The sequence below is a fragment of the Cotesia typhae genome, unplaced genomic scaffold, assembly GCF_013202065.1.
Source record: "Cotesia typhae breed Kobodo isofemale line unplaced genomic scaffold, CoteBio_Ctyphae scaffold_152, whole genome shotgun sequence".
NCBI classification, from domain to species: domain Eukaryota; kingdom Metazoa; phylum Arthropoda; class Insecta; order Hymenoptera; family Braconidae; genus Cotesia; species Cotesia typhae.
The window spans coordinates 10,963,980-10,988,905 of record NW_027423776.1 but is presented as its reverse complement, the minus strand read 5'-3'; the positions used below and the strand labels follow the sequence as shown (position 1 = coordinate 10,988,905).

The 24,926-nt window shown below is 27.5% G+C and overlaps 2 protein-coding genes across 5 annotated transcripts in view; one reads left to right on the top strand and one right to left on the bottom strand.

Annotated features, from left to right (window-relative positions):
* The window catches only part of LOC141536110 (uncharacterized), a 146,762-nt gene that overhangs the window by 34,099 nt on the left and 87,737 nt on the right, over positions 1-24,926 (bottom strand). The window lies entirely within an intron of this gene.
* Rsh (Rap GTPase activating protein radish) overlaps positions 1,589-24,926 on the top strand; it is a 41,740-nt gene continuing 18,402 nt past the window's right edge. The window contains exons 1-3 of the mRNA XM_074255840.1: positions 1,589-1,629; positions 14,580-14,784; positions 24,523-24,580. Coding sequence (XP_074111941.1) covers positions 14,694-14,784; positions 24,523-24,580 — 149 coding nt within the window. The 5' untranslated portion in view covers positions 1,589-1,629; positions 14,580-14,693. The remainder of the gene's footprint in view (positions 1,630-14,579; positions 14,785-24,522; positions 24,581-24,926) is intronic.

Below are 24,926 nucleotides of genomic sequence, written 5' to 3'. Positions count from 1 at the left end.
TTTTCTTGTACAAAAAAAATTTAATTAATTCAAAAAAAAATTTTCTGGAGCGAGAAAATTATTTTTAGTTAAATTAAATCAAGAAAAAAATTTTATTAAATAATGACTTTTGTTAAATTGCTCTGTACTTTCTTAACTATTGATATTTTTAAAAATCTTATTCTCTTAATAATATAAATTAAATCTGTTACAATTGCGCAAAATAAATGGCAATTTTTTTAAAATGACAAACAAATATTTTTTTGTCAGTTTATCAATCCCTATATTTTTGTAAAGCACTCTTCAACTGAGTGAAAATATTATAAAATCTCATAAATGTTACCGTGACATATCCAATCAATCAAAAACAAAATAAAAAAAAATACATACACACAATAAGCCTCACGCGTGATTTTTTATCAGAATTTTAATAAAATAAATAAAAACTATTTACCTTCTCGGAATTTAATTCCTAATCCACCCTCTTATCACCTGGCTTATCTGGAATAATTATCAACTATTATATCCCAATCATAAAGTCATCGAAATAAATCTCGACATTCTCATTATCATTATCATTAAACACGCACACTGTTCTCGACACTCGTTTTATTTTATCAGAGCCTCTCGACATACTCGTACATTAGCGGCGAAACATTCAACTCTAAACAAACTGACCCGATAGTGAAACTAAAATAGACGAAGGAGAAACAACACCAGTTTAAATTTGAGCCAGCGCGGGCAAAGAGCTTAACAATGTTTCCGTGAAATCCTCTTGTCCTCTCTACTCCTCTATTTTGTTTGTTATCATCATTTCCATAACTTCTACCTTTGTTATAAAAATTATAATTAAAATAATAAAATTATGCCGTATCAATCATTATGTTAATTTTTTACGTTGATAAAAAGTTATGTTGATTCAAGGGTAGGGAAAAATATTTTGAACTAAGAAATAAATTTTTTTAATTCATTAAAAATAATAAAACTATTTAAAATAATTTTTTTGACTCAAATTAATTTTCATATTTTTGAATCAAGCAATTTAATTGAAAAATTCAAAAATTAAATGAAAAATTTGAACTAAAAAAATTTTTTTTGGCCTCAATAAATTCTAATTAATTCGGTAAAAATTTCCCCACTTAATTCAAGCCAATAAAATTATTAAAAATTCAATTTTTTAATCCAAGAATTTTTCTCCTAAATCATCTCAAGTTTCTATAAATTTATAAAAATGAAATATAATATAAACTGGGAGCTAAGAGCCCTTCAAACATATGTGCTGAAATTCTTGAGCTCTTCTGCTCGTTTACCACTTCTTACCCTTTAGCGTGATCCCTTCGTCTTGGGCTGAGAATAGACACACCAAAGACAGCAAAATCCTCCCCGTTATAGTTATCTGTACCAGTATAGTATCATATTAATACATTCCGGAGAGAGTAGAACGAGTAGAGAGTTTATACAGAAAAAATAGAGTTTAATATTAGAGAAGACAAAGAAGAGAACGCATGCGCGACTACCTTGACTCCCTTACCTTTAATAATATCAAAAGCAACCCCTCAGTAGCAAATAGTTGCTCTCTGTATCCACAAGACCCACTGGGCTGCTTATCCGCCGCAGTCCTCTTATCGCAACGAAACACCTCTTATTACTGTAAGTTATTGCTTACTACTATTATTACCCAGTTTTTTTACTGCCTTAGCTGTCGTTTTTGCTTGCCTGGATTTTTTTAAGCAATCACGTGTTTTTTTTTTTTTTTTCCTCTTCTAATTATTAAGGCCCTAATCATTGTGATAAATCATCCTAATTAGGGAGCATGATTATTTGTTTTTATTTTTTATTAATACGCTAATTATTGTTGTTGTTATTTATGTAATTATTAGGGAATAAAATGGTTTATTGCTCGAGAGTGACTCGCTGTTTTCCAAGGCGGTAAAAATATGTGGGTTTTGTTTTTAATGGGCTTACTAATGTAAGTTCCTGTCCCGGTAATTTGTTAATTGTTAAATGGGTTTTTTATGGGGTTGAAAAGTTTGTGGAAAGTGTGTGGAATTTTTTAAATCGTTTTTAGTTTGAAAAATTTACTTAAAAAATTTTTTTAATCAATTTAAGCTCAAAAAAAAAAATAAATTGATTTAAGAGAAAAATTATTTTGAATCATTTAAATCTTAAGTAAAGCAGAAAAATATTTTCAAGGAAAATTTATTGCCAAAAAAATGGTTTTGGAGTTTAAATAATTTTTTCTTAAATCAAATTAATTTTTTTTGTGTATTTTATAAAATTATCTTGCTTGAAAAAATTTATTTTGAATGAAAAAAAAATTTATTGTAATAAAATTAATGTTAAAAAATTTTATGAATTAATTTTTCTTTGGTTTGAAATTTTTTTATCAAATAAAATAAATTTTTTTTTGAAAAAGTGAAGAAATTTTTCGTTTAATATATTAATATCTTTTTTCTAATACAAAAATCAAATAAACGATCCCCTAGAGGAAAGAAAAATATTTTTTATAAGCATCCAAACAAATTGAAATACCGAGAAAAGAACCGGGAAAAAACTACCCTCCAGAAAAATGATACAAAAATTTCTCACTGCTCAATTCCAAATAATTTTGACACGAAATTAATTTCATGAAAAATAAATATTTTTACTTGAAATTGAAACGTGAGTGTACAAAAATAATAAATTAATTTATTATAAATGTAAGTACAGTATTAATATTGCCGATAATAAAAGTGAAAAATGAAAAACTTATTTATGAAACATCTATTAATAAAAATTTTCAATATACTTTTGAATATAACATATATAATATAATATATATATATATATATATATATATATATATATATATATATATATATATATATATATAGAAACGGTATTGTATTGATATAGTATGACCCTGTTAGCGGAGCCGATGAATCAGAACAAGCTGGAGAATTTTCCTTCAAAGCTTGATAAGAGCAACAAAAGATCTTAACAAAAAAGTGTTAATTAAAAAGTTTTCTATTTAAACTCCGGAAATTTAAAAACACTAACTGGACTCAATTTTAGAATTGTTTCTAAAATGGTATAGTCTAACAGATATTAGAAATCTAGGCGGGGGTGGATGACAAATTCTAAAAAAATGAATTAGGGAGACAAGCAAAGGATGATTGCGATGTAAAAAACGTCGATGGAAAAATAATTTGCACGCTCTAAAAAGCCGCTCATCGTTCAGCGATCGACATACTTATAGTCTTTCCTTCTATCTGATCCGTCATGGTATAATCATTATCGTTTTTTTTTTTTTTTTTTTTTTTTAAACGGGAGAATATTTAAAATCTATCGGGCGTACGGGTTTAATTTACCTGCAAATTATAAATGCCTATGAATAATTCATTATTGAAAAACGTTTTATATTTAAATCCTCGATCTCATTGTTGTTTTAATTCTCTTTTCATATACACAGAAAGAAAGAAAGTCTTGAGTCAAGCGTAAATTTTCTTAAATCAAGAAAATCTTAAGGAAGATTAAAAATTTCTTGAATGAAGTTAAAATTTCTTGAACGAAGTTAAATTTTTTTAAGCCAAGAAAATTTCTTCTTGCTCCAAAATAATTTCGGTCTTCCTTACAATTTTCTTGGCTCAAGAAATTTTTTTTTTCTGTGTATATTTTAATCGTCTCATTATTTTCCCCTGTATTATTATTATTTTTAAATAAAAATTTTACTAATATAATAAAAACCAGTTTTATCATTTTTTTTAAATTAAAATTCAACTTAAATTAAAAAAATTATCATTTTTCAAAGCAAATGTGTAATTTGAAAGTAATTAAAAATATTAGTACTCTTCAAATATTATTTTATTTTATTTAACATGAGTTTTATATTTTTTTTTCCTTTAAATTATAAAAATTTCGGAAAAAAAATTTTTTTTTCTGAAGGTTGAAGAAGAAATAGACTCGGCCATTTTTACGGCGTTTGATTTCTCTTTTTAGACTTAATTTTAATGAAGCGAAATTTTTTTTTACGAACTTTGACTTTTTAAAAATTGATTTTATTAATTTTATTTCATAAAAAAAAATTTTTTTTTTTAATAAAATCAGCTCTTAATTTTTTTTCAAAAAACTAAAGTTTGTAATAATTGTAATTAATGCTTCATCTCTCAAATAACAGCAATAATAAAAATTTTACGGTGATAAGTGATAAAAAATAATGGAAAAAAGGAAATAAATTTCTCGTATAAGATAAAAAATAAGTATTACGCATAAACAAATGAATAAAATGAAGGAAATAAAACTAAAACGCGAATAGAAGATAAAGAGCGATAATACGGGCGTAGAAGTTCCTGTAATCACTTAAGTGATATTAAATAACAGGACTTACGATCTATATGGGCAATAAAGTTGTATTTTCTCGCAAACAGGAGCTAAAAAAAATAAAGAAAAAAAAATAAAGGAATAAGGGAGTTGAGTTGGGGATTTTGATCAGAGTTACAAGACGTCGAACACGAGAAATCAATCGTAATAGACCGTATATTTATTTATGAGACTAAGTATTTGGCACCTTAACTCCCAGATATTGAGTGGCTGACGACCACAGGGGGTAAAAACCGTTTTATCGCAACAGGTGGCAGTATCTGGTGTTCTGTGCCCCTGCTCTGTCTCCGCTCGCTACCGCGAACGCGGCTTTACTTTCTATCACGTCACCCGCAACCCCTTCCCCTCGTCGTGTGCAACTGCCGGCTTCTGTTAAGGAACCGCCTAATTGTTCTCTTCTAGGTGTTTTTCTTCTATCATCTCTGGTTAAGTTTTTCACCGCGGGATCGCTCGTTTGCTTTTTAATGAGCTTGAATTTTATAGTTATTTTTATTTTAGTGTCTACTTAAAGAAATTTAGTTTTAATAAAATTAAAATAATTATTTTTTAAATAATTACAGAAAATAAATTTTTATTCAGCTGAAAAAAATTTTAAATGCAAAATTATTTAAAAATACTCCAAAATTTAAAGTTAAATTTTATAAATATTAATTATATTTTTATAAAATTTGACTTTGGAGCGTTAAAATAAATTTTTATAAATATCATTTGATTTTAAAGTCTTGTTGATAAATTTTGAGGTAAAAAAATAATAACAATAAATTATTATAGAGAGAATTTATAAAAAAATTTTGCTTATAAAAATTAAAAAAAAAATTTTGCAATTTTTAAGAAAATGTTCATTAAAAATTAAAAAATTATCGCTTACATTTAATAAGTAAATAAATTGTTTCTAATTAAATTAAAAAATGTAATAAATTCTTCTACAAGTTTGTTTAAAAAAAAAAGTTATCGAATTTTTTTGCAGTACAACAAGATAAAGAAATTAAAAACAAAAAGTTATAATATAAATTATTATTCCGTAATTCAAGTTTTCAGTGAGTTGAATCCGATGATTTATCGTAACTCAAAGTTAGGGGCTGAATAAAGTGAGAAGTATTTTAGAATTTTCGGGCTCAGAAGTTGCCTCAACGTCCCCAATGATTAATCTTGTGATTGAAATAAAAGTTTAGGGACTAAGTTTCTTTTCCCACCTACAAAATTTATTATACATTACACGATATATTAACATTAGCATGACATTATATACACATTCAGATTTATTGTTATATTTGTGAATAAACACTTGGCGTTATCTCTTCCGCCATTAGGCAAATTCACCATTATCCGATCGTAAAACCGAGTGTAACTTCTCTAGCAAGTTGTCGTTAAAAAATTTCTAACTCCTTACAGCTCCATTACTTTCCAGCGATTAACCCGCCTTTTTATTAGCGCGATTAAAGTTATAGGGAAGTTACTTCGTTTTTTTAGTGATCGCTAGGGCAACACCCAATTGACGGACACTTGAGAGTTGTAAAATTATAAATATTGCCAAATAAAAATTTTATTTATTATTTTTTAAAGGATTATTGAATAAAATAAATTTTAATAATTTTTTTTGTCTCATTTCTAAGCCAAAAAATCAATATAAAGTTCAAAAAAAATTTTTTTAAATCTAGCTTAAATTTTTAAGATTCGTAAAAAATTCAGAGCTTAAAATTTTCCCTCAAACATCAAAGCTAAAAAAAAAAGAACCCAAAAATAATAAAATTGATCCCCGACAGTGACAATCAACCCTAATCTTCTTATTCCGTGTCTGAAAGCCCGTCCGCATAAATACGATCTTGAGATAAATATCATCTGACCTTCCGTTTTAGTCTGTCAGCTTTCATTAATCTTTTCCCTCTAGTTTGCCGTAAATAGCCGAGAGCTCACCAATATTTACTCCAAAATAAACAAAAAAAGGCAAGTCCCCGTCCTATTTACCATTTCCATCTTCTGCATCATTATTGATCACTGTTATTATTATTTATTTATTTATACATTTTCTATTTTTCTTTATGAGTAACGAGTAACAAAAGTGAAGGACTGCTCGAGGGGCGGGGGGGGGGTCACTCCAAAGAGGAGGGCTTAGATATTACTGTGACTCGGTTTGCGCTGACCCACTTCCACCCTGACCTAATTCTCTCCTCGATCCCAACGTGTTCTCTCTTCGTATCGCCGTCTGTGCTGCTCTGCTGATACTAACACAACCGACACTACTCGCTACATTTTGTATGTGTACTCGCTGCAACGCAGCCAACAGGTAGCAGCTTCAGCGTATAAATAGATCACCAAGCATCGGCAAAATCGTTAAGCTTCTAAACACACTTGATCGGCTTTAATAACTTTTATTAAATATCCTGTTTTGTCATTAGTTTTTCGCTGCTTAGTATTTAATATTTGACAATTTATGAACGTTCCATTTTCTCGGTATCAAAGACAGCTATTAAAAACGGAATCAATGTTTGAGGATTTTTTTTTTTTTTTTAATGAAAGTTTAAAGGGGAGGTTTAAATGGGTAATTTTGGAGATCAAAGAGATACAGATGGTTTTTGATTTGTTTTTAGTAAAAGGATTTTAAATTAACTACTGGCGAGTTTGATTAACGTTTTGTGGGTCGTCTGTTGAGAGACTGTGATTTTTTTATAATTTTTAGAACGTAGAAATTTTTTTTTTTTGCAATTTATAATTTATACACATTAAATAATATTTTTTATTTGATAAAAATTGAATAGTAAAAAAATTTTTAAGCTTAAAATCAACGAAAATTAATTAGTTAATTGATTTTTGAGCTTTGTAGAAGCTTGAAGTACAAAATCAGACTTTTAAAAAATATTTTTGTCATTTAAAAAGTTTAAAAAATTGCTTATTAAATTTTTTTTACTTTCTTAGGATTATTTTAAGTTAAAATTAGCGAAAAAATCCCAAAAAATAAAAAACTTTGGATTTTTTTAACTAAAAAAAAATAAAATCTGCAAAAATTTTGAAAGATTTCTAAAATTCTAAAAAAACTAATTCAACTACTGGCGACTTAATTTAATAAACTTGTTCACATTAATTAATCAGTATAATAATAACTTATCAGAACTAATTTCACTCCTCGCCTCTCGCATCAGTCCATAAATCACCACGCCGTTATTTCGAGATAACAAATAGTTTCACTAGGTTCTGCTCTGACGCGGTGCAAGTTGACGCGCTCAGGAAATTGTAAACCACTTGTGGGTGTCCTCCGACACATATGTCTACTCATATGTATGTTTATATATAATACGCGATGTAACTGGAGGGTGAGAGAACGAAACGGTGAAATGTTGCCTCCAGTAAAATTTATTGATTTAAACATATAGAGAATGTGTATACTCGAATAAACTCAATTACTCGATGGTTTCATATTTGTTTCGTGTAAATAAATAAACAAACGAAACATATATAATATAATAAAATGATAAATCGAATGTCAGTTTATTTTTATCCAATTTATTCATTCAATTCAATGAAATAAACCTTATGGTGCATTAATATCGAGCATTTAATTAATTGGAATTCTTTTTTTGCTCCATTATCTGAAAATTGTTTCAAAATTTTTTTCATCAATTTGATTTGATCGTAAAAATAATTTTTATTTTTTATTATTTTTGAAACAAATTTCAATCATAATTTATAAAATTAATTTTATTAATGTTAAAACTTTTTATAAAAGAAAAAAAAAATTAATTAAAAAAATATTTTTACTTTTAAAATTTAATTAAAATTTTTGAAATTAATTATATTATTTTTTTTTAACGAAAATTTTATAAATTCTATATTGAATAAAAATGTTTTGATTAATTTCCTTCAATTTTAAATAAAAGCTCAAATGAATTTATTTTTTAATCATTGAAAAAAAATTCTAAAATTAATTTTCTTTTAATAAATAAATTATTTTCCTGTTTATTAATATTTTAGAAACAAAAAAAAATTAAATATACTCTTCTAAAATTGTTACAAACCTTAATAAAGAAATTAAAAAAAAAATTATTGAAGACAAAAAGTGTAAATATTTAAAATTGAGCCAAAATAAGACAGACAGTTTTGCAAGTTAATAGCTACCTCTCAGCAATTTAGCGGACAGTACTTATAAGCCTGGGAAAAATCTCCTAAGAGACCCTGGGAAAAACTTGAGTGATGAGTTCAGCCCAGCAGCATATGGACACGCGGCCAATCGATAGAGCAAACTGTTGATTCTGGCCAGGACATCGACTGTTGTCTGCTGACTTTTTAGCCGGCTCACTCTCTATTTAATATTTAATATTAATATTCTTCATTTTATTCTGACTCTATTATTATTATTATTATTAGTTGTTTATTCGTATATTAAATTTGTTTTCAAATTCATAATAGCGTGCTTGCCCTGGAACTCGCGTCGCCCTTTGAGGAATAATCGCGCGTCCGTGCATCCGTTGGGTGCGGAATATTTTTGCTCCAGTTTCATCCCAGCTGGAGCTTCTTTCTCCGCGTTTTAATAGTTGATAACACACTTATCGATTCATGAATCGCATTAAGTATTAACCGGCCACTTTAAGCATTAAATTTTTTATCCACTCGCTGGCGAGAATTTAATAAATTCTTTTAAATTTTACAAAATTTACTTATTGGACTTTAAAAATTGTCAGAATAATTGAAATTAAAGAAACTTTAATTCTTTCCTCTCTAATAATAAAAATAAATTTTTTTTTTTGGTATACCCTATTGACCTCTGGGAAATTCTTGCGGTGAAAATGTCATAAAGTTCAAAGTGTCGAGAACAAGCTTGTAATTATAGAATTTTTTTTTTTATTTGCTTAAAAACTTTTATAAAGTACACATTTAATATCCATAAAAAATTTTTTTCATTTCATTAAAAAATTGAATTTAAAGTCTAAAATTTTGCTTTTTTCACCAAAAATTTTAATGTCTAAGTATAGAAAATTATTTTTGAATCAAGAAATAAAATTTAAGAGTCGTAAATGTAATTAATAATCGATTAAAAAATTTATTTTTCATTAAATTGTTCGAATATTCTTTATTTTTTTGTGAATTTTAAAGCAAAGTGTTAAAATTTTTATTCAAATATTTTATAAAAATTTAATATTCTAATTAAATTGATAAATTTTTCATAATATTTCTATTTCCGAGAACCACGTAACTGTTTAATAAATTAAAAGAGCATGTAATAACACGTGCCCGAAAAACTTGGTATAAATCCAGGAATTCTACCCAGAAAATAAAGTTATTCGTGACGTGCATACGACTGAGACGTGACGGATTAAATCCGCGAGTAATTTCCTGCCGTGTAATCTCGTATCTGGAAACACATATCCTCTAAACATAAAAAATTTCTCGATTGAAGAAAAATATGTCCTTTAAAATTTGCTTCTCTTGATAAATATTAATTTACATATCAAAAAAATTTAATATTCAACTTCAAAATAATTTTCTAGCTTCAAAAATTTTTTCAGCAGTCAAAATAATTTTTTTTATCAAGACAGATATTGATATTTTCTTATCAAAAGCTTGAAAAATTAAAATAAAATATTTCTAAGTATAAAAAAAAATTTTTTTACGCATCCAAAAATTTTTCCTGCGTAAATTTATGCTCCTTATCTTTTAGGCAAAACCGTAATGTACTTGGCAACACACAAACGCGCAATAAAATTCTGTATTCTCTAGAGTGTCTGATGCCGACTTAATTTACCCTCGGTTAAACAATTTGGGAGTCTAGCGAACTACTTTAGGTTTTACTGGAATTTACCCAGTACATTTTTTACCTTATACTTTATACGTTACATCTAGGGCGTGAAAGAACCCCATAATCTCCCGGATGAATCTCTTCTTTTAGTCCATACTTTAGTTAACGAACGAGTAGAAGCAGAAGTAAGACTAAGAGCCATGTCGGGTAACAAGGGTCGGGACTACTAGACGTCTTTCCCGCATTAGCCGTCAAGAGAAAGGTGATAAAAAAAGGTCAGGGCGGTGGAAATAATTTAGAAGCACGCAGCGTGTCCTGGAGCAGGTGTCGTTGGTAAACATACGTACAGACATAGGCTGTACTGCTACCATACAAAATCGATGGAGCTTAAAAGCCTGGACACGTTCGCCGGCCAGTAGGCGCTTTTGATACCGCGGAATGTCCAGTCCGATATTGTGTAGGCCTTTATCTACTATTCGCTACTGAAACAGTATAAGGTTCTATTGTTACTCTCTATTGTCTACTCGGGTATTACATTCTGCGATTTAGTGCTTTTGTTCGCTAAATTTATTTATTTATGACAGAAATTTTTTTTATTAGTTTTAGCCACTTAGTTTTATTGAAAAGATATCTTTTACTTTTTTTTCGAATAAAAATTATTATTATTATCTTTATTATTGAGAGAATAAGAAAAATTTTATTTCCAGGATAGTCATCATATGATAAAATCGGTTTTTTTAGTCAAATTTAGTCAAACAGTCACATAGTGACTAAAAAGTTGCTAATTATTATTATTATTTGAGCATTTTTCAAATTTCTATAATTTAATAATTACAATAAAATTAATTTTCAAAAGTTAAGCTTTGAAGATGATGAGAATAACTTCGGTTAACTCTATTGAAATATTCTCGTGATGAAGTATAATATAATTTAACTTGTGACTTACAATGGAAATATTTATACAATTGAATTGTTTGGTACCGACAATTGTTCATTAAATTTTCAATGGTCAATTAATCGTGGTTAGCTTTATTAACAACGTAAATTCAATTAATTTCTTAGATACTTTCATGTTTAAATTTATTCAAAATTAACAAAGTAGCGGCTCCACTAATGAAAATATTCATTCATTTATTTTTTAATAATTTGTTAATTTAAAAATTCATTGTTACCTAATAATTAAAAAAATAATTTAGTTTAAGATTTAAAAAAAAAATAAAAATTATTTTATTGAAGAATGTCAATTTATCAGAACAAAAAAATTTTTATCTGTCCCTAGCCTCATTATAAATTTTTAATATCATTTCGCTTTATAAATAATAAAATGACGCATGTCTTAAAAAAAAAAAGTGTATTGAATTGATAGGAATAAATATATAATGCAAACTTCTATACAAACAAATAAAAAAATCCGTGGAGGAAAAATTGTCTAAAAATAAATGCACACTAAAAGTTTGTCAATATATAGCTACAATATATGGATGTATAAAAACAGAAATAGAAGAAGAGTAGGCGAGCGTGAGTAAAAATCTCAAGGGATTTTTTTATCAACAGGCGATGGCGAATTTTGTTCGAGATTCGCCGCTTCCTCTTAGTACAATGTGCTTTTACTGAACAAGAACGTGGGATAAGTTTGTCCGTACGGTTGCCTGTACTACTGGTCTCGAGAGATCGTGAGCACCCACGCACACCCACACACATCTGCAAGGACGTGCAGCGGGAGTTTAAACTCCCAACCAGAAAAGACGGAGCTAGGTGTTGGGTGTCTAGTGGGTCTGTCTAAGCGGATACTTGTTCTGTTGCAGCTCTTACAGCACTAGTATACTCTCGACTCTGATTTTGGTTCCGGTCTCACTTGAGTTGACGCTCCACGAAACGACGATCGATTTCCATTTGGCTCACTGAATTCAGAGTATTTTTGCCCCTAACCCATTTACATCGAGTGCAAGCTCGGCTTCTCATTCTCCTTCTCCATCTCGGTTTCCCTCTACTTCACTTTTTAAATTATTTAATTATAGAGATGGCCTTTAACGGGATTTTGTTTGTAATTTATTTACAAGGGAATTTAATTACTCGCTGCATATTGCTCCTCTTTTTTTATTAAAACTCGCTAAATTTTCCGCGATAAACTGGAAAATAGATAATAGCCGAAAAAAATTGATAAATTTCGGAGTTTTTTTAAATAACTCGAAACATATTGAAGTTACAGAAAATTTTGATGATTCAAAATTGTGAAGCATTTAATTTCTGATAAATTTTGTTTCAAAAATTTTTTAATTCGACAATTAGTTTAAGTTATAGAGCTCGTCAAAGCTGCATCAAAAATTCACAATTAACGATAAAAAAATTTAATTAAAAAAAAAAATTATTTTTATGGAAAAATAATTTTTAAAAAATTTATAAAGCATTTATTATTATGGAATAAATTATTATCAAGCAAAAAAAAATTTTTTTTCTCAATTTTTGTTGAGTTTAAGATATTTTAAAAAAATTTTGAAAAAACTAAGAAAAATTTATTTATAACTTTTGTTTTAATTATTCAATAATTATCGGACTTGTGGTAATTATTAGAGTAAAGTACATACTAAAAATTCGATCTAACCATATTAAAAAAAAATCAGCCCTTTTGTGTTTATTGAGATTTTTTGAAGATTAAAAAATCTAAAAGTTAATTTGAATAATTTGAAAAATAAAAAAATTAAATTAAAATTGTTAACCTTAATTTTTATTTTATGGTTGATGATGATATTAAAGAGAAGTAAAATTGAACTTTGTAAAAACGATATTGATCATTATTATTTTTATCTACCATTGGTATTTAATAATGAAAAAATGTAAATAATTCGGTTGTATAGCAATAAAAATGAGATTAATCGTATTGCGAGTGGTTGAAACGTACCGCGAATATCAACAGAACAGAGTCAGCGTACCTCGGAATATTTGTTGAACATTAATACGACAGAATATTTCATATTAGACAGGCACCCATATTATATGCAGCACGGATACTTTTGTACTCTGCACACAAATAAAACGTAAACAGCGATCCTCGCAATATCGTGGTGCTTGATAATAATGCAAACATATATATCAAGTTAGGAATCTATTTCATCCGTACGGGCGTATATCGCTCCCATTCGATCGAGTTATGCGGTTTCGCCAACGTTCACCAGGTGGGGGCGGAAAATCATCCTGTGACCTGATTTGTAAATTGAAATTTTTTCTCTATTCTCCATCCTATAAATCGCTTTTTTGAAGGTCAATTTTCGAAAAAAATAGAGGTATAAATATTCCTACACTCGTTGCAAATGTTAAAGTAAGGTACTCTTCAATGCTTGAATTTTTAGTTTTATTTTGTACGGTTTTCATTTAAAGCTTTGCTATATCGTAATTATATTTTGTTAATTTCGTTATTAAACGAAGTAATCGAAATATTGACATACAGAGAATAATATTGCATTTCAAAGTCTATCAACAAGTTATTTTTTATTATATATTTTTATCAAAATGTGAAATTAAAACTGTACTCGCGTGTCAACACATACTCTCTGCTCATTGCCTCAACCTCTTACATGTATTATAAAATTGTAAATAAAAAATTTTTTCGATTTTATTTAATTATTTTTTTGTATAAAATATAAAAAATTCAAAATTTTTCATATTAATTAGACAAAATATTCTTACATAATTAAATGCATTGTAAATAGCTGTAATTTTTTTTTTTTTTTTCAATCAATTTTAACAAAAAAAATTTTTTTTATTTTGCACATTTTTTTTTAATTAAAATTTTTAAATTTAGTAAATTAAAAAAAAAAAAATAATTTAAAGCAATAAAAGAATTATTGTTATTATTATTGCAAACATTATAACATCTGTAAACATAACATCTAATCAATAGCATACAAACTGAAAGTAAATGAATTTACAATATTGACAGACTCCTGAACTGATCCTCGACTCTAAATCAACTGATAGCAATGTTCTAAATGAATATTGATGATATTTCATGGCTCATAATCAAAATATATGACACATAAACGTTGATGAAAATGATGAGTCCGCGTACCGAAAATTACACCGCAAATATTTATCAATATGCATTAGCATCAGGCAAACTTGTAGATCACGCGAGGGTTAAAAGTTCCTCCCACATCCTTGATCTCCCGATAATAATTCAGTAGCCTAGCTTGCTGTTATTAGCCTAGCTAACTAATATAATTAACTTAATAATTTAATAATAATAATAGTAGTAGTTATCTGACCGTACGCAGGTCAATTTAATTAGTGGGTAGCAATCTATTGGCTTTAAAACTTTAATATTTAAATCAACACCTTTTTCAATATTAAATTTTTTATTTTTAATATAAATATTGTTTTTGCACATTTCACCCTTAGACGCTTCTAGAATAGCTTCGCAAAGCGATACTAGGCTTTCGCAATTAATCTTGTTACATGCAAGGATTTAATTTGAATAAAAAATTGTAAATTGAGGTGTGAATTTTAACGTGTTTAGCGTCGTCGGTAGAAATAACTTGAGTAACAGGATATTTAAGTTTTGGAGTGAGAAAGTGGATGAGGAGGAAGTGGAGGTGCACGTGGAGGAGGAGCCGGTAAACAAAAACGATCAATGTCGTCTTCCTTCGATTCCGGAATCCTACTCAGTGAGGGCGGCGGTGCTAGCTCCTTGGATGTTGACTCACCGACACCCGGATTTCCAGGTACGTCTCTTACTTATGAGACTTATTCTCACCCTCACACCCCCATCATTCTAACGTGGAATTTTTATGACAACTTTTATTGTTATTTGTAAAATTCAATATTTTAAATAATTTTTTATATTATTATTTTTCTGCATAAAATATTGAAGCTAAGAAAAATATTGATTTAAATAAAAAATCAAGAATTTAGCATCATTGTTAATCTATTATATATGTCAGATATACATGTAACAGTCATATATGTATTTTAAATTTATATTTAATTTATACGTATACAAAGTCCTCACTCCTGTCACCATTATTCGTATCGTATATGATTTTTTATTTATATCCCAATGAATTTCGCTTACTATCCGTCAGCAATTAGCTTTAATTGATATTTATGCATGATTCATATTTACCTGAAATTTTATTTTTATTAAATAAAATTTATTAGTGTCGTTGAAATTTTTTTTTCGTTATAAATAATGAATATTTCTTTAATTAAATTTAAATTATAAATAGAAGTATAAAAAAAGATCAATTTTTTTTCCTTTTTTTCTAATTAAAAAATAATTATTTTAGTACTAAAGCTGAGCAATAATTTTTGATAGGCGAAGTTTGACTAGCGAATGAAGTTCTTAAGAAGTTTCGCTTTTGAAAAAACAGTAAAAAATTTACGATAAAACTTTTTTAATGAATTTTTACGCTTCAATAAATCATTATAGAATTCTTTAATTTAGAAATTTTTCTGAAAGAAAAATAGTAAAATTTTTATTTTGATGTAGAAATTTTAATATTTTTTTTTGTCTATTTATTTACTACTTATAGATAAAAATTGATAAATAGCTCTCCAAATAAAGAACGGAAAATCCGCTTTTGTAAAATAAACACTGAATAAAAAATTGAAAATAAATAATAAAATGTTTTAATATTTTATTTATATGACGTAATGTTTTTTATCTTTCAATGTTTTATTTATTAAAATAAAATAACCAACAAAAATATTTTACGTCGAGTATTTGTTGATTTAAAAAAAATATTTAACATTTTATTTTATTTTTCATCAGTAGTTGTAATAATAATAATAATTAATTAATTAATTAATAAAATATTTGATATTTATTGAAATGATATATTACTGACAATCACAAATTTTAAAAAATAAATAAATCGAAAAATAATAATTGAAACAAAATTAGTAAGCAAATTGTATTTTATTGATATAATTACGATTAAATACAGTAAACGCAATAAAGTAACATAGATATATCATTAACAGTGTGTTGAATGACATTCACTGATGATACCGACGCGAGCAAGTGGATGAGAGTCAGTACATAAATGTTAATATATTCCCCAGTAATTTACCAACAATCTAATTATTTAGCAAACTAAATTCATCACATCACATCATATCTACATCAATAACAACCCGCATATATATCTATATCTCTTGTCTGCACACTACACACATGTATAATATATAATATGTACGGATAGAAGGAGAGGAGACTCGAACTAGGAAACAAGAGCACGTAAACTGGCTGGTACGTCGGAACAGAGAACATCAGACATCAGACTCCTGTCATGTATTGTAACGGGTATTTTTCCGGTTTTTATCTAAAAATAGACTTTATTACTGTTGTGTTACAGTCAAGGCTTACCTCTATATCTATATCCCCTAGTTCGAATGAAATCTCGCCGGAGTCCAGGATCTTTTCAGGGATAGCTTATATTACTTATAAATGAAATTTGAGCCTGATTATAAGTAGTACTCTATTTATTTAAGACAACAAACAACAAATATCAAAACTTAAGTTATACAATTTTACAAACTTTATGTCAAACTTTACTATATCGTACATAACCCGTACACACCGTTTGTTTTTCTGTTTGTCGGTGCCACCTGGTGGCCAAACTCTGTCTACTACCTTTACGCAGTAGTATTCCTCTTTTAGAAAAAAAATAACATTTGCCAAATAATAATTTTCACCAAAATAATTTCCCATACTAATTTCATTTCTGGGACTTAGTACAAACAAGTTAATTCATAACGAAAGTAATGAATTAAATATTCAGATATTTTGAATCTGTTCGAGAATTAATTCTTTCTTTCAGGTAAAAATAAATTTTTGTTCTTTTAAAAGAAGAAAAATTATCGCCACGCAGTTTCGCTTATATTAGTTCGTCGGTTTTTACTGCAAACGAACGAGCGGCGAAATTCTTCGCCATCTCCTGCCGCGGTGGCGTACTCAACCATTCGCGTGCATTTTCAAATAAATCTCAGTCAAGTATTTAAAACTAAATAAACTTTTCCATTAAACAAAGAAATGTTAATGAACAATTATATATAAAAAAAAAACATCTTTAGTATATTAAATACACTCCGGTATTGATAATGACAAGAACGATAATAATAGTAATAATAACGATAATAACAATAGTAACAATAATGATAATACATAAAAAAAAAAAAAAATAAATTCTGCTGCTCTGCCGTCTCGCTCGCACTCACTTTTTACCATCACAGTATTCACATAAATTCTAGAACTGTTTTAATCGCAAGTTCATGCACGCTCCACATTCACCTTACCTCTTTCATCTCCTGCCCGGGCATAACAGTCGGAGAAGTTTCGATGGACGGTATTTTGAGCTTGTACTTCATTTCTATCCCGTTATTTTACATATTTTAGTGAAGTTAAAATTAGTTTTCATTTTAGTTATTTAACATCTAGCTATTTTGAATTTCTGTTGATTAATTATCAAAATTTTTAATTCGTAGGGTTTAGCTGGAGGCAAATTTAGAGATAAAATAATAAAAACTATCAATCTTGCAATCACTATGTGACTTGTGAATTATAAATAAAATTTTGCTTTATTAAATAGTAAATTTTGTTAAATTGCACTGTACTTTCTTGAATATTGGAATTTTTAAAGATATAAGCTCATTCCGATGTCATACTGATCAAAAGCTTTCATTTGAGTACCCACATGCATTTTGATATATTTTTCAAATATACATATATATAAATATATGAAAAATTGATGTGGGTACTCAAATGAAAAGTCTCGATGAGTGTAATATAGGGATGAGCTTATATCTATAAAAGTGTCAAAAAAAAAAAAAAAAACCGATTCTATAATGTGACTATCCTGAAGACAAAATTTTTCTTATTCTCTTAATAATATAAATTAACATTTTAGTAAATATCAATCGACTTAATTTTCTTCTTCAAAATTTTGTCGAAAATTTATTAAAATTAAAACATTTTATTTCTAAGTATTATTAAATAATTATTGACCGTATTTTTGACTTAAAAGTTTTTCCGAGAATTTACAAAAATAAAAAAATTGCAATTTAATATTCAAAAGAATATACTTTAATATCAAGAGTGTTTGGGACCGAAATTCCTGCGAGTATGTCTCTAAAAGTCCTCAGAGAAAACAGAAAGAAAGCAGCAGTAAATGAGTTGACGTCTACCTCAACCTTTTACTATTTTTTCTCCTTTCCTCCTCGGCCTCCACTACTCATACAATATCACTTTCCTGAGTAGTTTGTACTCTACTTTCGGTTTCAGGCCGCAAACATATTTGCGTAACGACGTTGTAGTGTTCCATTAGACGGCTTGTTTGCCCCTCACTCGCCACTAATTTGATTCCCACGTAACGCACTCACCCACTCACCCTTCGTTCCATAAATAGACGAAAACACCCGCGCACTCAAAAAGTTCTAAACTTTTATGAGGGAAAAAACTGTCGCTATCGCATTGCAAAATAGTCAAACAGTTTGCGAAGAAGAAAGAGGAGAAATCAAACTGCTTTAATAATGAGGAGAAATAAAAATAAAATAAAAGAATTAAACAGAAGAGAGGAGCGTTAAAGTGGGCGTAAAATTCAGTTTTACTTGGGAGTAATTAAAGTCTCGATGTACTTTACCTCCAGGCTTTTGTATTCGAACTGAATACCCATTTTCTCGTTCACTAGCTTGGCTCTTCGCTGCATTCAATCGCGCTCCACTCGATAGATCGATCGGTTCATCTGAATAAAATCCACTTGTGTCTCTTGTTGCTGATTATTCTCGTTAGCGACTTATCGTCGCTCCATTTACCATTACTGTTTACCATTTTATTGATGTTCACAGTTGTTACTCAGTATTTTAATCCATTTTTTATCTCCGAGCAAGAATTTATTAAATTTACTTGCAAAGAAGATGCCAAGGGCGGTTAAAAAATAAAAAGGACACTTTTCATGGACTCGTTTCGGAAAATTTAGATAAATAAATCAAATCAACAATTATTTATTAATAATATTTTGAGTTTAAAATTTAGAAGTTTTTATTTTTTAATTAAAAAAATTAAATTAATATTTAAAAAATTTTTTTTATGGCCTAATTTTAATAAATACTTAACGAAATTTTGAATTTAATAAAAAAAGTCAATAATAATTAAATTAAATTTTTATTATTGACATTTAGAATTTTTTTTTTTTTTTTCGAAAAATTATTTACAAAATTTGAATTTAAAAAATACTAAAGATGTAAGAATTATATCAAGGGTTTTTATTATCCTTCTATACTGAAATAACCCTTGTAACTTTTTTGATAAAAAATATTTGAATAATTGTTGATATAAAAACTTATTCATTTTATCAAAAATATCTCTTACACTCTGAAAAAGTTTTAATAAATCTGTCCGTACCAAAAAATCCATTTATCCGGGTCCAGCAAGAAGTGTGATTGATTTCCGAAAATAATAATAAACCACCGATATTAAATTGCAAGTGGATAAATAACAGCAAAAATATAGCCCGAAAAAAAACAAAATGACAAACAAATAAAAGCTATTAAAGTTAAATAAATGACTTTTTTCGATTAAAATCCCGCCAACAAAAAGTTGTCTGTTTCATTTCAGCAAATAAAACTTTTAAAATTGCTAATTTATCGAGAATGTCGACAGTTATTAGAGAAAAATATATTAAACAAGTTTAACATGGGAAATATTAAATGTAATAATTTTCCTTGCGTAAATAATATTTTATAATAAAAATAGTTTAGTTGAGTTAAGTCAAGTTACCTCGACTGAAGATACTTTCATCACTCGGTAGGAACTAGGTTCACTTGCCGAAGGAAGAAAATATTAAGTGACCTTATTATTTTTACTGAACTTGTATTTTTCATTTAAAGATTTTCATTCGTAATTTCATTCCCTCAGTTTATATTTTTTTATTCACCGTCTTCCTTTCCGTCTCTATTTACTTTTTATTTAACCGGGAACGAAACTTGTCACAATTTCACGGTGAATAAATTGCACTTAAATTGACGAAGCTTTAGATAAATATTTGATACTTGTCATTAATATTATCATTATTATTCTATTTTATCATTAAATAAACGATTAACGTCGACCATCGCTTATTGATTCAAGCCCTCCATTATATTAGTCCATTTATATTTAACACGGTCAATTCTATTGCACATTAATTAATAAAGTAAGTAGTTAATCGGCGGTTTATTGCTAACAGTTGATAAAAAATTCAATTTTCCGTTCCCCGGGCGATCAACCGAACGGAAAAAGGAAAAAGGGTAGATCGATCCCGGAAAGTCTTTGTCATTTTCAGTTTTTCAAATTTTCCTCTTTCTTTGACGGAAAAAGAGCCCCAGGTTCATTCAAAAGCTAATTAAATTTCTGTCGACCTTTTCATGAAAATTCTGTAAAAGCTTTAATTACAGTCATTTTCACTTAAAAAGATAGTTTTTTGTTTTATTTGCTAACTTTTATATTGATGTGGAAATTAAAATTATTTCTTTGTACCTCGAGGCTAAAACATTTATTTTATTTTAATAAAATTATAAATAATACTGAACAAATAAATTTAACGGTGTTTTTTTTCTCTAAAACAATTAATAATTAAAATTAATTAATTAAAAGTCTTTTCTTATTTAAAAATTAATAAATTAAAAATTTTTTATGATAAAAATTTATCAAAATTTTAATTGTTTACAGTATGAAAAGGATTTTCAATCTAAAAATTGATAAATTGAATTTTTTTTTGCAAAATTTTTTCTTTGCTAAAATATAAATAAATAAATCGTAAAAAAATATTTATCGATTTTTTATCAAGCTCTAAATTTGTCTCTAGACTAAAATACTTCTAATAATTTATCTATATTATTTTATTCTATACATTCACATTAAGAAGTTCCTCTCCCTAATCCTTTCTCAAATCTTTCCCACAAAAATATCCTGTATATATTATTTAATAATTTAGTATTATCCTTAATTAATATAGTAGAAAAAAATTCTACTCCTGTATCCAACTAATCAACGTGTTCTAAAAAACAAGCGGAACCTGATTTTCAATTTAAAATTAATTTCCACCGGATGAGCATCATCCAGTGAGCATTTCCGCACAAACAATCTTGATTAGCTGAACAGAAAAAATTCACCTAGTTTTTTTTCTTCCTTTTGGATAACTCTATTGTGAATACTCACAACAAAACAAGTTATTTTGTTCTATATTTGTTTTTTGCTCGGATGTTCTGCTTTTTTAGTCAACGAAAGATAACTTTTTTCGCTATCTGGCTTCTGTTGTAATTAACTGCGGAAAACCGCAGATTCGGTGAACAATGCGACTTACACAAGCGTTCATTAAACATCCACACAAGCATGACTTTATATGTGCACTGTATATTGTATATTAAGCCATATCAAAATGTATTTGCGGTCGAACAGATCTATATATGTAATACTATATTGGGTAAACTGAAGACATTGAGACATTATACATATGTAGGTATTGTTGATGACAAAATAGCAGTGCGTAATATTGAAGTAGGTGTTAGTATTACCATCAATACTGAAACCGCATGATCGCTCGAAACCATCAGACCATCACTCTTCACCCTACACCCTTCGCCCCACCGCTGACATTCTGTTTACGGTGAATTTAAATCAACCCCAGCTGTTTGACTCCACACTCAGTTCTAGTGTTCTACTTTGTTCCATTCCGTTCCATTCGGTTCTGGTTCATGGATCCCGGGTATCAATCTGAATAATGGGATTAAAGTTTGGTCGGGTGAGTGTGTATATTTACACTCTACGGTCTTGTGGCTTGACACGTGTTTATATATTTAATCCCGGAGAAATTATATTTATTTGAACAATTGGTATCGATTTTTTATGATAAAAAATTTTCAAAAAAAAATTTTAACATTTTTTTCTGTTGATTTAAAAGAATTGAAATGAAAAAGTGTTAAATAATTGAAACAAAAATTTTTAAAATACAATTATTTTTTTTTTAAATTAAAAAATTTTTACTGAGTATATTTATAAGCAGAAAACAATTTATTTAGATCAATAATATAATTTTTAAAAACTTTATTCTCTAAATTTAAGTAAAAAAAATTCTTGAAAAATTTTTTTTCTTAATTTAAAGCAATAAAATTCTCCAAAATTAATTTTTAATGTCAATGAATCTTTGCTAAATATAAAATAGCAGGTTTTTTAATTGTAAAATAATTTTTTGTAAATTAATGATAAGTAAAATTAATTCTTTTTTATCTTTGGTTCAAATAAATTAATTTACTAAATTCTACAAGGACTCTATCCTCATAATAGATCCCCGAACAAAGCCATAAATGTTTAATCGAATAATTAAAATCAGAGGGTTCTTTTACAGAGCTTTTCTATCAGGACATTCTGGTAGTTGTTATTTAAAAATAATTGAGATTGATTGTTAAGTTCATGAGATAAGAATTTATTTTAAGATGAAATTAAGAATTTAAATAACGAGATTTTATTTTAGATTGAAGTTTATTTTTATTTCCTTTGATAAGTAAATGTTATAACTTATAAGTGTGACGTAAGTCTAGCTGATACTGCAAGCAGCCGTCTAATCACACGTGATTACCTATTTTAATCGTAAATACAGACTTTCGGGTACCCTAAGTTATATTCAGCAATTTTGTTGAGTAATGCCATAACTCACTCACTCTGTAATAATTTTCCACTAGCATTATTCCGTTTCGAGTCGCAAAATTACATAAATCTCAATAAATCAATAGTATTCCAGCAGTAAATAGTTTCAAGAAAAATGGACCGAGTTTTTTATTTAAAAAATTCTTTTTAATTAAAAAAAAATTTTTAATGATAAATTTTATCGATAAAAAAAAACTTAAAATTTTTTTTTTTTGCTTCAATGAGTTTTTAAAAATAAAATTGTTGTACAATATTGAATAAAAAAAATTGATACAAAGTAAATGAAGAAAAGAAAGAGACTGGTGATGTTTAAAGAGAATCTAAAGAGTCTAATGAAATTTAAATTTAATTGAATAGCTGAGCGACCGCGTAATTGGTATGTCAATTAAAGCGTTTGTAGATTCAAATAAACCGAGTATTCCGAAACAGCGAGAAGAGTAATTTGTTTATTAAATAACAAACTTTGTTTTGTATTTAGTTTACTCGAGGAAAACTTTATAAACTTTTGATACAATATTTTTTTTTTTTATTTAATTTAATTATTTAACGCAATCTGTTTTGCTTCAATAATTGATTGGAACAGAACTATGTTTAATAATTTAATTTTTCCTTTCTTAATAATAATAATAGTAATAATAACAATCTGGGATGAGATTTATTCATTAGATTTCCAAATATTTCATCGTGTGCTTCTGTAATTTCTGTTCGGGAATGTCTTTATAGTATTGAAGTTTATCTAGTTGCTTTGTCGAAACTCTCTTGTTAATTATGTCTTTTAGTCGAGGTCGTTTGTGTTTCATTTATGTTTTATTAAATTGTTTCTATTCGTACCTTATTTTTTTTTTTTTTTTTTAATTCATAATTATAATTATTACTATTATAACAAAGACTACTATTTGGCAAAAATATTGAAGATACGAATAATTGAAAAAAAAAATTTTTTTTCTAGGAAATTAAATTTCTCGATAGGTTTTTTTGTATCTTTGATTTTTCAAACAGAATATTTATTAAGTTAAAAAATGTAAAATTTAATTGTTATAATTATTTCAGCCGGAATATTGAAAATACGAAAAATGATAAGAGATTTTTTTTTTTTAAGAAATTAAATTTTCTACAAAATAGTATTTAATAAATTTTTTTATATCTTTGGCTCTTTGGACGGAATATTAAAAATTAAATAAAGTAATTTTATAAAAATAAAACCCAAAAACTTACTTACCACTTAATATCATTAAGAATTTTATATAACAAGGCTAATCAGGGTATTAAATTCTCGGAAACTAAACTCCCAAATTATGTTCAAAAGCAACGGTTTTAGCTTCATCTCAGATTATTAAAACCACCTGCTCACTTATACCTACTTAATTAATAAAAAATGATAAATTAAAACTAAAAAATAACATCTCATACGCAGATACTAATAACAAATAATACTCGGCATTAATCTAGCCCATTAACGACTCGCACACCCAGTTATTAAGTCCATTAGTTAAATTTATTCTGCCACAATTTATTCTCTAATAAATTCTTGCTCATTCTCATTACTCAAGCCTCCGTATAAATATTCCATCCTTAATCCGTCACAAATTTCGACTTCTTTTAAGATCTATTTCCAACATTAATTACCTCCCACAATTTTCCATCAACTAAAACCAAAAAATGCATCTTGCAGTGGACTTGGCGTGTGGATTTGAAGCATGACTAAAATAAAAAATAAAAAACCTGGCAAGGTACTGAGGGAATAAAATATTTAGAAGAAAAAAATGTGTGTCTTTTACAGGTAGACCCGGTGGTTGCCATGCGATGTCGACGCCGAGCCCGAGACTTCGACATTACAGGTCGACCATAGAAACCTTTTAAAATTAATTTATTAACATAAATTTAAAATTAAAGTTTATTTTAAAGCGCAATAATAATTACTAGCAAGCAGTTATTGTTCTAAGCAACAAAACATGATTTATACACATGTCTGATTGATATTTATATTTTATATTAACCAATCTTTAATCTCAATCTATTCTTAACGTCAATTCTACAGAGTTTGTCTGCATCCGCTTGGAATGACGCTGCGTCTCGTTAAATTATTCTTTAATTATTATTATTACTCTTCATTTTTAAAAATTGTCACCTGTACTAATATCTTCTTGTTTCTCAGTTATTAATTGCAATTATAAGTACTAATTA